This window comes from Delphinapterus leucas, chromosome 8 (genome assembly GCF_059928025.1).
Source record: "Delphinapterus leucas isolate spDelLeu-1000000601 "Yukka" chromosome 8, BTC_Dleu_Yukka2, whole genome shotgun sequence".
NCBI lineage: Eukaryota > Metazoa > Chordata > Mammalia > Artiodactyla > Monodontidae > Delphinapterus > Delphinapterus leucas.
Window position 1 is genome coordinate 58973436 of NC_143136.1, and position 15211 is coordinate 58988646.

A 15211-nucleotide genomic window follows, 5' to 3' on the forward strand; every position below is an offset into this window, starting at 1 on the left:
ACTTGAGTGATAACAACGTATATAAACTTACATTAATATGTCATGTCAATATGTATTTGATTTAAGTTGTCTATATAGTTTTATAACATTGGACTTCAGATTCTCAAAACAAGTAGCATATGGCCTTCCATACATCACAGCTTTACAAAAATCATGTGTGTGTGTGTATGCCTTTTAGAATGTTAGGGTATACTGGCTTTTTAAAAATTAGCTTCATTTTTAAAAACACTTATTATTACTAGGTGTTTTTTTATATGTGGTCTAGATAATTGAAATATGCTTACTAGGGCTCTATGACCTGGTTTGTTGATTTTAACCTCAGATGTATGGTCTTTCTTAGTCTTGTTTCTAATTAGTATAATTGCATTTGACTTTGAACATTCTTATCAATATCTTCGAAGGGAAGCACTAATCTGTTGGGCAAAGGTTTCATGTTCTCAGTAAATTCCAACAGAAGTAAAATACTTTTGAGAATTTTTTCCAAAAGATCATCAAGTCCTCAATGTTGAGTGGTCAGTGTGGGGTCATGTGGGACTGGGTTGGTTGTGTGCAGTGTTAAGTGAGAATATGTAGATGTTGAAGAGCCTGTTGTGCTGAGGATGAAGTGTGTGTGCTGTGCCACGGGGTGAACCTGGGTCTCTGTAACTGCCGCTTGTTTATGTTAGAATTACCGGAGGATTGCTGTCTTGATCTACATGCCAGCGGGTGGAATCAGTTGCTTTGCTGACTAATTTACAAGTGGAAAGTATATCTGTCTTTGCAGTTCCAACCTATTAGAGTCTGCTTATAACTAGGGCCATTAGTCAGTAAACTTATTTGTGTTCAATTCTAGTATACACCACTATGTATTGTCGTTGTCAAGATCAAATTAAAAACTACAAAGAAATAATTTAAAATCTGTACATGACAGTTGATAATGGTTTTCTTTGTAGCAAGCTCTCTTTTTGGCATCACCAGTATCACCAAAGAATTTCTTTAAGCAAATAAAGCAGCTTTAACCTAGTTATATAATCTTTTCTCCTGCCTGGTTTGATCTGTTTGTTACAGTGACTTGCCGGATGTTTGCAGACACATCAGAAATGTACCATAAACACCATGTAATGAAACTTAATGATATTGGTATAATTACATTTATGTACCAACAATTTAGTGGAGAATACATTTTGATTATGTATGTATGGAAAATCTAGTGCTGCCCAAATCAGGAGTACTTTGCTCCTCTCCAAGTCTAGTCTTGAACTTGTGTGCCTTCCTGTATTTCCTTTTTTTTTTTCTCTCTAATATGACCCAAGAAGTATAATACTTTTTGTGTGTGCTCCTACCATTTACCTTATATATTTAATTGTAAAAAATCTCATTTCCTCTGTGTTTCCTGTTTACAGGCTGCTGGAAAGTACAGACAACAAGGCAGAAATTATATTGTTGAAGATGGAGATATTATCTTCTTCAAATTTAATACACCTCAGCAACCGAAGAAGAAATAAATTTTAGCCATCACTCAGATAAACGTACAACTTCCAAAAGGCGTATACTTTTTTTTTAATTAAAATTTCTGAAAACTGAAAGGGCAAATAAAGTTGGGGGGATGGGAATCTTCTACAAACAGAATTATTTTTATTTGTTTTAAAATTAAAATACTGTGTACCTCCAATGAAATGCAAGTTCACTACATGTGAACAGCTTTGCTTTTCACGTGATTAAGACCCTACTCCAAATTGTAGAAGCTTTTCAGGAACCATATTACTCTCATGATACTTCATTAATCTCCATCATGTATGCCAAGCCTGACACATTTGACAGTGAGGACAATGTGGCTTGCTCCTTTTTGAATCTACAGATAATGCATGTTTTACAGTACTCCAGATGTCTACACTCAATAAAACATTTGACAAAACCAGCCTTGGTGTGTTTGGGGATGTCTGTATTGACTGACTGTGGTGTGCTGAATGCGATACGGCACCTGGCGGTTGCTGATTACAGAATTTTAAGGCGTGTGTGTGACACAGCAACTAGCTTGTGGGGCAGCTGCAATTGTATCTTAAAAGTGGGTCTTTCATAGGAATCAGAAGAATAGTATACCAGGGATTTGTCTCAAGAAAGTTAATTTGTAGATGGACATTCATAAAAAGATGATGGTAATGATATTACAGAGGATATAACATAGGTGACTGTGACCAAAAAGAAAATAATGCTGGAAAAAAATTCTGCTTCAAAAATTAAAGGATTTTTTGTTGTTGTTGCTGTTGTTCTGACCATACTGAATAGAATGTTCATTTTTAATCATTCCTTTGAAATTATGAAATTATTGTGAAAACTAACCCTTTCATATCTGGTGGGTTATATTTTTGTTTCAATTCAGTAGTGAGTGTAAAAAGTTCATTACTAAAAAGGTTAGACCTTGAAAATTACAAAACTTTTAAAATACTTGCTATTAAAATATGTTAAGACCAGTTGAAATTTTAGTATGTATAAGTTAAGCACTTTCTAAAATTGTAGCAGAAAGTTCTGAAAGAAAATAATGACAAAATAGTTATCTGGAGATCATTTGCCACTTAGCCTTCTTCTTTTATGATGACAGTCTTAGAGTTTCCTCCTCCCTGAGCCCTCCCATTCTCTCCCATTTCACACTCCTGCAAGACTGCCCTTGTCCCCATCCACGGCCCTTTTGTGCTCCTCTGTGATCAGAAGACCACTGCAGTGGAGTGCAGACTCCTACCTAGGCCAGCCCTTGCCTCTCTACTGTGTTACTTTGTTACTCTAAAGATAAGGAAGTTTTAAAACACACACACATAAATTTAACATTGGAAGTTACTTAATGTAGCACAAAAAGCAAGAAAAGAAATGATTTTAAAGGCAATTTGCTATACAGAGGAAAGGTTGTTTAAAGAGGATTCAATTGAGTAATGAATACAGTTTAGAAGCTCTTTAGTGAGTATGTTGTTTTTGAGAATCAAATAGTGATATTCTTTTGCTAACATAAAAATTAGTAAACTTCAGCAGGGAAATAAGAATAAAATGAAGTGAAAAGTTGTTTTTTTATTTTTTAAGAACTAAGTAAAACATAAATGAAACTCAGGTACAGGTGCAGTTAACCAAGTTTGCAGTGAAAATTCCTGTTATATTTCTATACTGGAAGAATGTAGAGATTAGTGGCTTGTTAGGGGTGTCAGCAGTATAAGAAAAAAGCCAATCTCTTGCTTTTGAGTCCTTTCCAAAGTAAATTGCATAGACTTCTTAAAGAAGTTTGGAATCTCATTAAAAAGCCTTTAAGATTGTGTAATTTTACTTTCTCTAATTTCTAATGTGATAATTGCATATTGTAGAACAGAACCATTAGTAAGAGAAAGGAATTAGTTTTGAGGTAACTGCCTTCATTAGGGGCTGAAATTAAATGCTAAAGATGTTTAATTTGGTTAGAAGTTCTGTAACATTCTATATATGTATACAAATTTGTATATCAACAAAAGTTGAGAATTCCAAGAACTTTTGCATATCGATAACTGGGTATATGCCTATTTCTTCATGTTTTCCCTCCTTTAATATTAGTGATAGTTAATGTATTTTTAGGATAATAAGTGAACAGTTTTTCACCTTGCTGTAGATCCATCTTAATCAGATTTTTAGTTAAGAGAAATTTGATTTGAAAAAAAGTCCGTGATAGCATTTTAGTTTAGTTTTATCATATTACCTTCATAACTTCACTTTGGGCATGGCTCAGGTCAGAACCCCCCAAAAAGCACAAATGCTTTTATCGTTAACATATTTGTGTGAAGCTTCTGTTCACTTATAATCTGCCAGCCCCATTTGGAGAGTAAATTTTCTAACTCGTGATTAATCAGTTTTCCTGCATCAAAATCCAGATTGATGTTTATCTCTAGTTGTCTCTTAGTATTATTTTCTCAAAGCTCCTTTGTAACATCTCTGTCCCCTCTGATTCCAAGAGTCAGAGACAGAAAATCTCTTCATTTCCTGTCCCTTATATTTTTCTGATTAGTCTACACGTAGTGGTCTTTTGTTACTTTGCCAGAGACTTCAGAAATGTTGGTCCTAACAGCACAGAACATTAGCTCGGAAAACTGATCTCATTTTAAGCTTGTAAAAATACACGATTGTGATAGAATAAAAGAGCTAGGCTTGACTTTTGAGTGACTTTGTCTCTGAACTAATTTGGGGCCTCATATAAAAACTGACAGTTCTTGGTTTGCCTTCATGGTCTGTGAATATCCTGAGCCACTTGTAAATTAGTATCTCAGTGGAAAGCCCCATGATGCAATTAGGAGGTATAAAAAAGAGGGGACTCACTTGACCACCATCACCCCCCCCCCGACCCCGCCCCACCCCACCCCGGGTAGCACTTACAGAGTTCTCAAACCACCTATCCGATCTGGTCCTTGGCTTTACATGTCTAGGGACTTGATTTTTTAAGCTCAGCTGATGCTGTATGTGACATTTTCCAAATTCTGTGAGTCTAATTTATAAACTAGAATGCCAATTTCTTTTGTTTACAGTAAAAGATGTTCCAGATATATAAATAAGAAATGGTAGTGAAGGCCCATACTCAGGAGGCCAGGGTTTGACTCCTGACGACACCACTTCCTAGTTGTGTGACCTCAGTTAGGTAAGTTACCTGACTACTCTGAGCCTGTTTCTTCTGCTATAGAATGGGGATAATGGACCACCCTCATGGGGTTGTTGTGAGGATTAAGTGAATTTATATATGTATAAGCATACCTCAGAGATATTGCGGGTTCCAGACCACTGCAATAAAGCTAATATCTCAAGAAAGCGAGTCATACAAATTTTTAATTTCCCAGTGCATATAAAAGTTGTTGACATTATACTGTAGTCTATTAAGTGTGCAATAGCATTACGTCTGAAAAAGCAATGTACATACCTTAATTTAAGAATACTTTATTGCTAAAAAATGCTAACCATCATCTGGGCCTTCAGTAAGTTGTAATATTTTGCAATAGTAACATCAAAGATCACTCATTACAGATCACCATAATAAATATAATAACGAAAAAGTTTGATATATTGCAAGAATTACCAAAATGTGACACAGACACACAAAGTGAGCAAACGCTGTTGGAAAAATGGCACCGATAGACTTGCTCGACACAGGGTTGCCACAAACCTTCAATTTCTAAAAAACACAGTATCTGTAAAGCACAATAAAGTGAGATATGCCCATAAAAAGCTAAAACTGCTTAGTAACTAGTAAGTACTTAGCCAATGTTAACAATTCTTTTAATTTATATTCTTTTAACGTATATTCAGAGTGGTCCCTTCTAGCATCTGTGTCCATTCACGAGGCAAAACTATAGTATGAACAGTAAATTGCTTGGTGAATGTAAAATTAAAAGAGAGAAATGTAAATGTTATTAGGAAATCACTTCCAGGACTTCTAGTGGTTGTCCCCAATTGAGGATACTTCTGTCTACTTGATCATTAGGTCATTTTATTAGTCCTGCCTCTGTATGGTCACAGTAAAAAGATGGGAACAAATAATTATGGTATTTCTTCTAAAGACACATAAAAATGAGAGATAATAGGGGGATTTACTCTTTTAGCATCATAGACCTCCAAGCTGTAGGGTGTGCAACAAAGTTCTTAATGAAACATGAAAAAAACTCAAGTCACATGAGTTGGAATGCTCAGATCCAGCTGTTCCTTTGACTTATGCTTCCCAGCCCAGAGAGTGGTTTACTTTGATACCATTCCCGGGGAGCACTTCTGTATCTGCTTTCTTATATGGATAGCAGAGTTGCTTTCATGCTTTGGCAAGCAACCAAGGAGGGAAGAACCTGTCATAAGGGGCCTGTGTATGTGGCTTGCATTTGAGGGCCCACAGAGTCCATCCAGTAAGGTCAGAGCAGTCTCTTGCCACAGGAGTTGGGGAGAGAAAGGTAAATAATGATATGTTCAGTTCTTGCACTCTCCTTCAGGTCTTCATGCAAATTACATTTTCTCTGGTGAAATAAACCATCTTGGTTGCCTTAGAGTATAAGGAGTAGATCTCATCTTCAGTTAATTAAGTTTCAGTCACATTTTCCTAGTTGTCTTAATATTGTTTTATAAAATACTTTACTCTCCAGATCATGACTATAAACTATTTGTTTGAAAAAGGTTATTTGCCGATTATTTCATCCATCCTATGTTGATTTTACCCTGAGAAAATGACATTATACGAGAGTATGCTAGTTTTCTACCAGAATGCATTCTTCTTTCTTCATAGTTTAAATAGAGTATAGCTGGACACCTGGCTGTCCTGCTGCAGACTCTGTGCAGCTAGGTGTAGGTTCCATGACTAAGTTCTTGTCAGTGGAATGTGAATGAAGGCCTTAAAACCTTGAATATGTGCTCACCTCAGGAGCTACTTTGCTTCCAGGGAACCCCTTGTTAATAATGCAAACAAGGACATCACCTTAGGGCACAGCGGAGCAACAGTATAACAGAAAGCTGCATCTCTGAAGGACTCTGGCGAGCAGGGCGCCCAGGAACCTGACCGCTTCCCTTGGGACTGGTATGTGAAAGAGAAACTGCAGGGTTCTTTAAGCTACTGTATTTGAGCTACCATATTTCTGTTGTAGCAGCCTAGCTTTTTACCCTAGCAAATATAGACTTTTTCTGTTCTTGTCTCCATTATACCTTCTTTGGAGTTTATACCTTCTGTGTTATGAGCACAGCTTTTATTGGGTGGAAAGAGCTAATCCAATCTGGATCAGGTACCACTTCCACTGCTTCCGCAAATTACTCCTCCTGTCTTACATTCTTCACACGTATAATGGAGATCATAGACTAAATGGCCTAGTATGAAAGGACTAAAGAGCATTCCAGATATACAATAGCCACACAATAAATGTAAATTCCATATTGTTCCCTTTAACATCACCCAAAAGTAAGCGCTCCTAATAGGCCCAATCCTTATGTACCACACTCAAGAAAACTATAGAGCATGTTTTTCTGGGGTTATTTAAATACCTGTGCTGTAGAAGAAATATTAATATTTTAACGTTGCTAAAGAATATTCCAAAAGAGGAAATAGTTGAATTGAGGGATAAATGTTGACATTTTGCTAATAACATGCCAGGACCTCATATAAATCATTGAATTCCGAGACTGAAAATGTCATTTCTTGCTTAACTTAACCTATCCTATAAATAAAAAGTAACTGAGGGGACCTCCCAGTGGTCTAGTGGTTAAGACTCCACGCTCCCAATGCAGGGGACCTGGGTTCGATCCCTGGTCAGGGAACTAGATCCCACGTGCTGCAACTAAGACCCAGCACAGCCAAATAGATAAATAAATACTTAAAAAAAAGAAAAAAGTGAGGAGCAGGAAGATTAAGATTAACCATAATGACAAGTCATAAAATAATAAACTGTTGCAAAGATTAATTTATAAAGTTGTTATTTGGAAGTTGAAATTAATTTTCACATGGAAAATGGTTATCACATTTTCAGAGTAGCCACAAAATCCTATTCAACACAGTGTAACTGAAATACTGTAGGGGGGTTTGGACAGCCAAGGGAAAAGAAAGGGTAAGGAAATCCAAACATCTCAACTTGGCAATTGAGGCCATTGATGATCTGGCCACAGCCTATTTCTCTCTCATTATTCCTTTTTTTGGTAAAGGCACAAGGAAATTAAATCCCTTAACCAATTACACAGCTCATTATTTTCTCTGTCCAAAAAAAAAAAAAAAAAAAAGATGATTGTTCATAATTTTTAAACCAGTACAGTAGAGCATTATTTGCATTGAATGACCCATTTTGGCCTTAATGAATAGAAACAAGTTTGGGAGGGTAGAATGAAAATCCTGCCAGCCTGAATCATATAAACGCAAAAGATTTCAGCAATCCATGATTTTCCCATTAATCCAGCCTAGGATATCCACGAGCGGTTTCTAAAAATAAATAAATGATTAGGGTTGAGTAGAGATGAGAGAATACTAACAGACCCTTGTGAAGCCTCTATTCACCTTACCCTCTTCTCCTTCAAATTATTGTTACCATGAGAATCATAAAGGAGTATTTATCCTAAATAAGTGAAGAATGTGGAAATTTAAAGAAAAAAAGGCAGTTTAAAAAGTATTCTACTTGGGACTTCCCTGGCGGTCCAGTGGTTAAGACTCAGCACTTCGACTGCAGGGGGCCCGGGTTCAATCCCTGGTCAGAGAACTAAGATCCTGCGTGCGCTGCACAGCAAAAAAACAAGTATGCTATTCAGTGAAAATGTGCTGTCCCTCTCTACTTGCTAAGGTGGAGGACATGCTCTATGCTTTTATTTGGGGAACAGTTACTCAGATGTACATATATGTAAATTTTCATCCAGCTGTACAGTCAAGACTTGAGTCCTTTACTGTATATAAGTTATACCTCAATTTTAAAAAGAAAAGAAATGCATCCCTCAATTAAATGATTGGTTGGTACGGCCCTTATGCCCAAAGTGCAATATTGAGTGTTCGTAAAGTGCTTATATACTTAAAATTTTTAAAGATGTTGGCTAGTGATAATATCAGTATATAAACCACAGACCAAAAAAGTTTGTTAATGCTTAAGATGGACACATTTCACAATTGAACAGGAGGTATTATTTCAGAAACTATGATAAAAGACTCATTCCCACAGATGAGAAGGTAAATGATTTTCTGTGGTCAAAAGAATTGAAATCCATATCAGCTGTAATAAGATTCAACTGTAATAGCAAAAACAATTGGAACAATTTAAATATTCATCAATATAGGAAAATGGTGAAATGAACTATAATACATCCATAGAAAAGACTACCTTCGGCCATTAAAAAGAATAAAGTACATCAATATGAGCAGCATAGAAAGATTTCTTATTCATTTTGCTTTGTGAAAAAGTAAGTTGCAGAACAATATGCATAGTATGGTCACAGAGGAACCCTCAGTTAACTGTTTGGTGTGTATCCTTCCCAATAGTTATTGTTGTACTTACATATATGTATACCTCTACATATGTTTTTACATAAATGGGATTATAATCATTATGCAATGTTTTCACTTAAATAACTGAATTAAAGATTTGAAGGCAATGTAAAAAATGCATCTAGAATTACATCGTATCTGAGAACTTTCATGTATTCCTTTAAGCTAAGACTTGAAGAATGAACAGTATGCAGCCATCAAAACAAGTAGGGTAGGGCTTCCCTGGTGGCACAGTGGTTGAGAGTCCGCCTGCCGATGCAGGGGACACGGGTTCGTGCCCCGGTCCGGGAAGATCCCACATGCCGCGGAGCGGCTGGGCCCGTGAGCCATGGCCGCTGAGCCTGCGTGTCCGGAACCTGTGCTCCGCAATGGGAGAGGCCACAACAGTGAGAGGCCCGCGTACCGCAAAAAAACAAAAACAAAAACAAAACAAGTAGGGTACAAGATTCCCAGGCAGAAGGAACAGCAAATGCAGAGGTTGTGAGGCAGGAAAGGGCCTGGTGTTTTGGAGGAACAGGAAGCTGGAGTGGCTAAAGTGTAATAAGTAAAAGGTTCTTGGTTATGCAGGACCTTGCATGCATGAGAAAGTTCTGGCATCTTATTCTGACTTAAATAGATAATCACTAAAGAGTTTTAAACAAGAGAGACATGCAATCTGATTCATATTTTTAAAAATCACCTGGGACAGCTACATGTAAAAGAAGGAAATTAGAACCCTCCCTAACACCATACACAAAAATAAACTCAAAATGGATTAAAGATCTGAATGTAAGGCCAGACACTATAAAACTCTTGAGGAAAACATAGGAAGAACACTCTTTGACATAAGTCACAGCAAGATCTTCTTTGACCCACCTCCTAGAGTAATGAAGATAAAAACAGAAATAAACAAATAGGACCTAATTAAACTTAAAAGCTTTTGCAAAGCAAAGGAAACCATAAGCAAGACGAAAAGACAACCCTCAAAATGGGAGAAAATATTTGCAAATGAAGCAACTGACAAAGGATTAATCTCCAAAATATACAAACAGCTCATGCAGCTCAATATCAAAAAAACAAACAACCCAATCCAAAAATGGGCAGGAGACCTAAATAGACATTTCTACAAAGAAGACATACGGATGGCTAACAAACACATGAAAAGATGTTCCACATCACTAATTATTAGAGAAATGCAAACCAAAACTACAATGAGGGGACTTCCCTGGTGATCCAGTGGTTAAGAATCCGCCTTCCGATGAAGAGGACATGGGTTCAATCCCTGGTCAGGGAACTAAGATCCCACATGCCATGGGGCGACTAAGCCTGTGTGCTGCAACTACTGAGCCTGCGAGCTCTGGCCCACACACCACAACTAGGGAGAAGCCCGCATGCCCCAACTAGAGAAGCCCGCACACCACAACGAGGAGCCACGCACCTCAATGAAAGATCCCACATGCCTCAGCGAGGATCCTGTGTGCTGCAACTAAGACCCAATGCAGCCAAAAAAATAAGGAAAATAAGTTTTTAAAATGTTAAAAAAAATCAACCTAAAAATTACTAATAAGATGGTTTCCATTTTTTCTTTCATACTGTTTTCAAAATTTGAAGTGTATTTTATACCTACAACACTTCAATTTAAACCTGCCACATTTCCAGTGTTCAGCAGCCACATGTGCCTTAGTGGCTACTGTAGTGGATAGCACAGGTCTAGGGCTTTGCCCTTCCTCCTAAGGAATTTAGCCAAAACTCTCATCCCCACCTGATTTCAACAGAGCGCATAAAAACCCACTTTGCTCAGACCGGTTGTGTTTTCATTTAAGGCTGAATATAAAAAGTATATGATAAATCTTCATTCCTGATTTTTTTTTTTTTTTTTGAAGAAAAGAGGGTGAGAGGGCTCACTGACTGTAGAGGATACATGGGAGAGATCAGTTATAAGAGGTACCAATGAGGTTGACTCTAGACTTGAACTATGAAGAAATGGAGAGACGTAACTTGATTCGACCTGCTTACTGGAGGAAGAGTTCACAAGACGTACTGATGGAATGGATGAGAGGTGGGGAGGGAAGAATCAAGAATGACTCCTAGGTTTTTAGCCTGAGCAGGTAGATGCATGATGGTGCCACTTCCTGAGATGGGAGAGACCTGGGGGAGGAGCAGGTACAGGATGTGTGGGGGGCATGGGGATCAAGAATCTTTTGAATGTAGGTGACACTGCCCAACGTGAAGACTTACTATAAAGCTACCATGATCAAAACAGTGTGATATTGGTGAACGAATAGACAAATAGATGAATGAAACAGAATGGAGAGCACAGAATAAATACAGTCAACTGACCATTGACAAAGGAGCCAAGGCAATACAATGGAGCAAAGATTTTCAACAAATTTTCAAAAAAATGATGCTGTAACAGGTGACAGCCACATACAAAAAATGGATCCCTACACAGAATTATACCCTTCACAAAAAGTAATTCAAAATGGATCACAGACCTAAATGTAAAATGCAAAACTATAAAAATGCTAGAAGATAACATAGGAGAAAATCTAGATCACCTTGGATACAGTGATGACTTTTTAGATACAACACCAAAGATAATCCATAAAAGAAAGAATTGATAAGCTGGACTTCATTAAAATTTAAAACTTATGCTCTGTAAAAGACACTGTCAAGAGAATGAGAAGACAAGCCACAGACTGGGAGAAAATATTTGCAGAAGACATATCTGATAAAGAACTGTTACCCAAAACATAAAAAGAACTCTTAAAACTCAACAATAAGAAAAACAGCCCAATTAAAAAATGTTTTAAAGGTAGGTTCAAGATGGGTAGATATGAAGTTGGCCACTAGCTACAAGTATCTGAAGCTCAGAGGAAAGTTTGAGGCAGCAGACATATAAATTTAGAGTCATCACTATATGGATGGCATTTAAAACCTGGGGACTAGAGTAGATCACCCAGATTACATAGAGTGTATAGAAAGAGAAGAGGAGAGGACCAAGAATGAGTCTGGTCAGAGGTCAAGGAAAGGAGTAGAGATCAGCAAAACAGACTCGAAGAAGCAACTAATGAGGTAGGAAGAAAACAAGGGGGTATGGTCAGAGCAGCCAGGAGAAGGCAGAGTTCCAAAAGAAAGCAAATGCTGCTGAGCAGTTGAAAAAAAATGCTGGTTGACAAGTTGTTTCATTTGAAAGCAAGTTTGAATTACTCTTTTGAGAAGTTTTTCCACAAAGGAGACAAGAGAAACGGGGTAGAGGCTGGAGGGTTTTTTGGTTGGTTGGTTGTTGGTAGGTTTTTTCGTTTTGTTTTGTTTCTGTGTGATGGAAAATGCTAGAGCATGTCTGGGTGTTGATAGGTATGCTCCTGGAGAGGAGAGTTTGAGGCTGATGAGGTAAGAGAGAAAGGAGAGGACAGAAGAAGTGTAGTTTTGAGAAGCTATGGGGTGGGAGGGTTCCATCTGGAACCCAGGTGGAAGGACTGGCCTTTAGTAGATGCAGGAATGCTTCTTCCACTGGCATAGAAGAGAAGACAGTGAGAACATGAGTAGAGATGTAGCTTGTTTTCCCAGTGATGTTTAAATCAAAGCCATAGCAGAGGGTATGTGAAGAGAGTAGGTTTGAAGGGTTAGTAGAAGCTTTTCCACAGCTCTCTTCAACTTGCCTTTTTGATTTTGTTTCTTTTTTTTTTTTTAAAACCAAGTTTCCGTGGGCTAGCACAGAATCCTGGAAGCCTCCATTTATTAACCTTTTATTTATTGGATCATGAAGTGGAGGAGCACTTGGGGTTAGTATCAGCGGGGACAGTGTACCAGCTGAGTGTCAGTCCTGGGGGAATGGGTACCTTCTCACTCCTTGTGAGCCTGCCCTTTACCTTGTTCCAGGAAATAGAAAATACCAGCATTTAAGTTAATCTCTCATGAGGCTCTGCATTTTATCTTTCTATTTTTGTGGTAAAATTCCTCACTTCCTTCTCTTGTGAGTCCTGCCCAATCTGAGCAGTTTCTGTTTAGGGTAACTACCCTCTTCAAAAAAGTTTGTCTCAGTAGAGAACAGCAGTCGCAGCTGCTGCTACAGTGATATAAATGAGGGTGTGGGGAGTGTACAGTTCATAGCCTTTCATTTCAGTCCTTTGAAATCTCATGACAGTGCAGACCAGAGAGTACCCCTTGGACTTTTGTGACTCTTGCCTGAGTGGATTAACTAACCCTGTTTACTAATATCTTTCAGCCCCCTCTTGAAGACCCTCATCTTTAGAATCCACTGCTCTCGTTACTTTGAGCAAAGCCTCCAGTTTGCTGCTCTTCTGATCACAGCATGAGAGCAAGCATATTTGCTTTGGTCAAATTTTGTGTGTAAGTGATTTCAGCCATTTGGCTTATTGTATTTGTATCATTTGGGGGTGAATTCCAGGGGCCTCAGGACATCATTCCTGTTTTTACTTGAAAATAGATGTAATGAAGAACTGTATTAGATTTGGCCAAGTTTTATTTCCAAGGAAAGAGCCTGTCTTGTGGTTTAACTCATCCAAAGGTACATCTGATGTCTGGTTTGACTAACATCTTTACTCAGTTTAAACAGTGTAACAAAGGAAAGATCTATTTCCTTTTTTATGCATGCCTTGAATAGTGATGCCCAGCTCAGGCATTGGGACCAAAGTCCCACCTTTTACCTGCTAATGCCTTCAAATCTCACAAACACTGTTGATTATTTACCTGTAACCATTTCTCATACCCAGCACACCCCCTTTTCCTTGCAACAAAATCTTTTTTTTTTTAACATCTTTATTGGAGTATATTGCTTTACAGTGGTGTGTTGCAACAAAATCTTAATTTTGTTCAACAGACAGTAAGTGTGCCTAGCTCCAGGAAGTACATTATTATTGGTCTAAATTCACCATGTAATCTCGTTTCTCCTCTGCCAGGGTTAGGGATAGGCAGGTGATCCAGTTCTGGCCTGTGAAATGTAAAGAAGTCTGGGGAGGGGCTTGACAGAGCTTTGGGGGAAAAATTTCTCCCTGATAAAAAGAGGGAGACAAGAAGACATTGTCACTCTCTTTTCTTTCCTGCTACCAGGGACTTGGGAAGAATTCCAGGGCCCTCTGTACATCATTCCTTTGTTATTTGAAAATCGATTTAATAAAGAACTGTGTTTGGAGTTGTGGAAAAGGAAAGCCAAGAGATGGGCAAAGAAGCATCCCTAACTGTTAGCCAATCTTGGTCAGCCTCCCTCCAGATTCTTGTTTTGTGCAAGAATTAAATGCTCTCATTGTTTAAGCCACTTATATTTGAGTATTCTGTTACTTGCAGCTAAAAGCCTTCAGACACATCTGACTTCACAGAACTTACTATGCTTCACAGAGCATCTTTAACACTCTTTATCCTGACTGAACAAAAACAATTCCCCATCTTCTACTTGGCTGTTAAACCATGGTTCCTGAGCAGCTTATTACATTTAGTTGAAGATCCAAGAGTATTATAAAAAGCAAAGTGTTTTAATTCTTCTGATTTTTCTAATGTACTTTGGCCAAGTGGAATAATATAATAAAATGATTTTTCATTAACTGATCTATAGAAGAAAGAATGTCAGTATTCCCAAATAGCCATTTTAGAGTTTTCTTCTTTTTTTTCCCTCAGTGTAATCACTATATATTTTTTTATTTTATTTTTACTGGTGTATAGTTGTTTTACAGTGTTATGTTAGTTTCTACTGTACAGCAAGAGACAAATGGATAAAGAAGATGTGGTACATATATACAATGGAATATTTCTCAGCCATAGAAAGGAACAAAATTGGGTCATTTGTAGAGACGTGGATGGACCTAGAGACTGTCATACAGAGTGAAGTAAGTCAGAAAGAGAAAAACAAATATCGTATATTAACGCATATATATGGAATCTAGAAAAATGGTACAGATGAACCTGTTTGCAAGGCAGAAATAGAGACACAGACGTAGAGAACAAACGTATGGACACCAAGGGGAGAAAGGAGGGGTGGGATGAATTGGGAGATTGGATTGACATATATACACTAACTAATATGTATAAAATAGAGTTTTCTTCTTTAAAGTGTTTTTCAGGCTTTCTGGTTCAGAATTTGAGTTCTTTTTATTTTTATTTTTTTTATTTTGGCTGCGTTGGGTCTTCATTGCCGCACGTGGGCTTTCTCTAGTTGTGGCGAGCGGGGGCTACTCTTTGTTGCGGTGTGCGGGCTCCTCATTGTGGTGGCTTCTCTTGTTGTGGAGCACAGGCTCTAGGCGCACAGGCTTCAGTAGTTGT

At 37.8% G+C, this 15211-nt stretch overlaps 1 protein-coding gene across 5 annotated transcripts in view; it reads left to right on the forward strand.

The window, feature by feature from the left end:
* OLA1 (Obg like ATPase 1) overlaps positions 1–14747 on the forward strand; it is a 181680-nt gene extending 166933 nt beyond the window's left edge. For 2 of the 5 annotated variants that reach the window (XM_089916656.1, XM_022570064.2), the window contains one exon: positions 1383–1897. In XM_089916656.1, coding sequence (XP_089772782.1) covers positions 1383–1484 — 102 coding nt within the window. In that variant the 3' untranslated portion in view covers positions 1485–1897. Of the gene's footprint in view, positions 1–1382; positions 1898–4508; positions 13127–13163 lie in introns of those variants that run through there. The other 3 variants (XR_016394132.1, XR_016394133.1, XM_089916657.1) reach the window with 3 other exon arrangements.
* Positions 14748–15211: the final 464 nt, after the last annotated feature.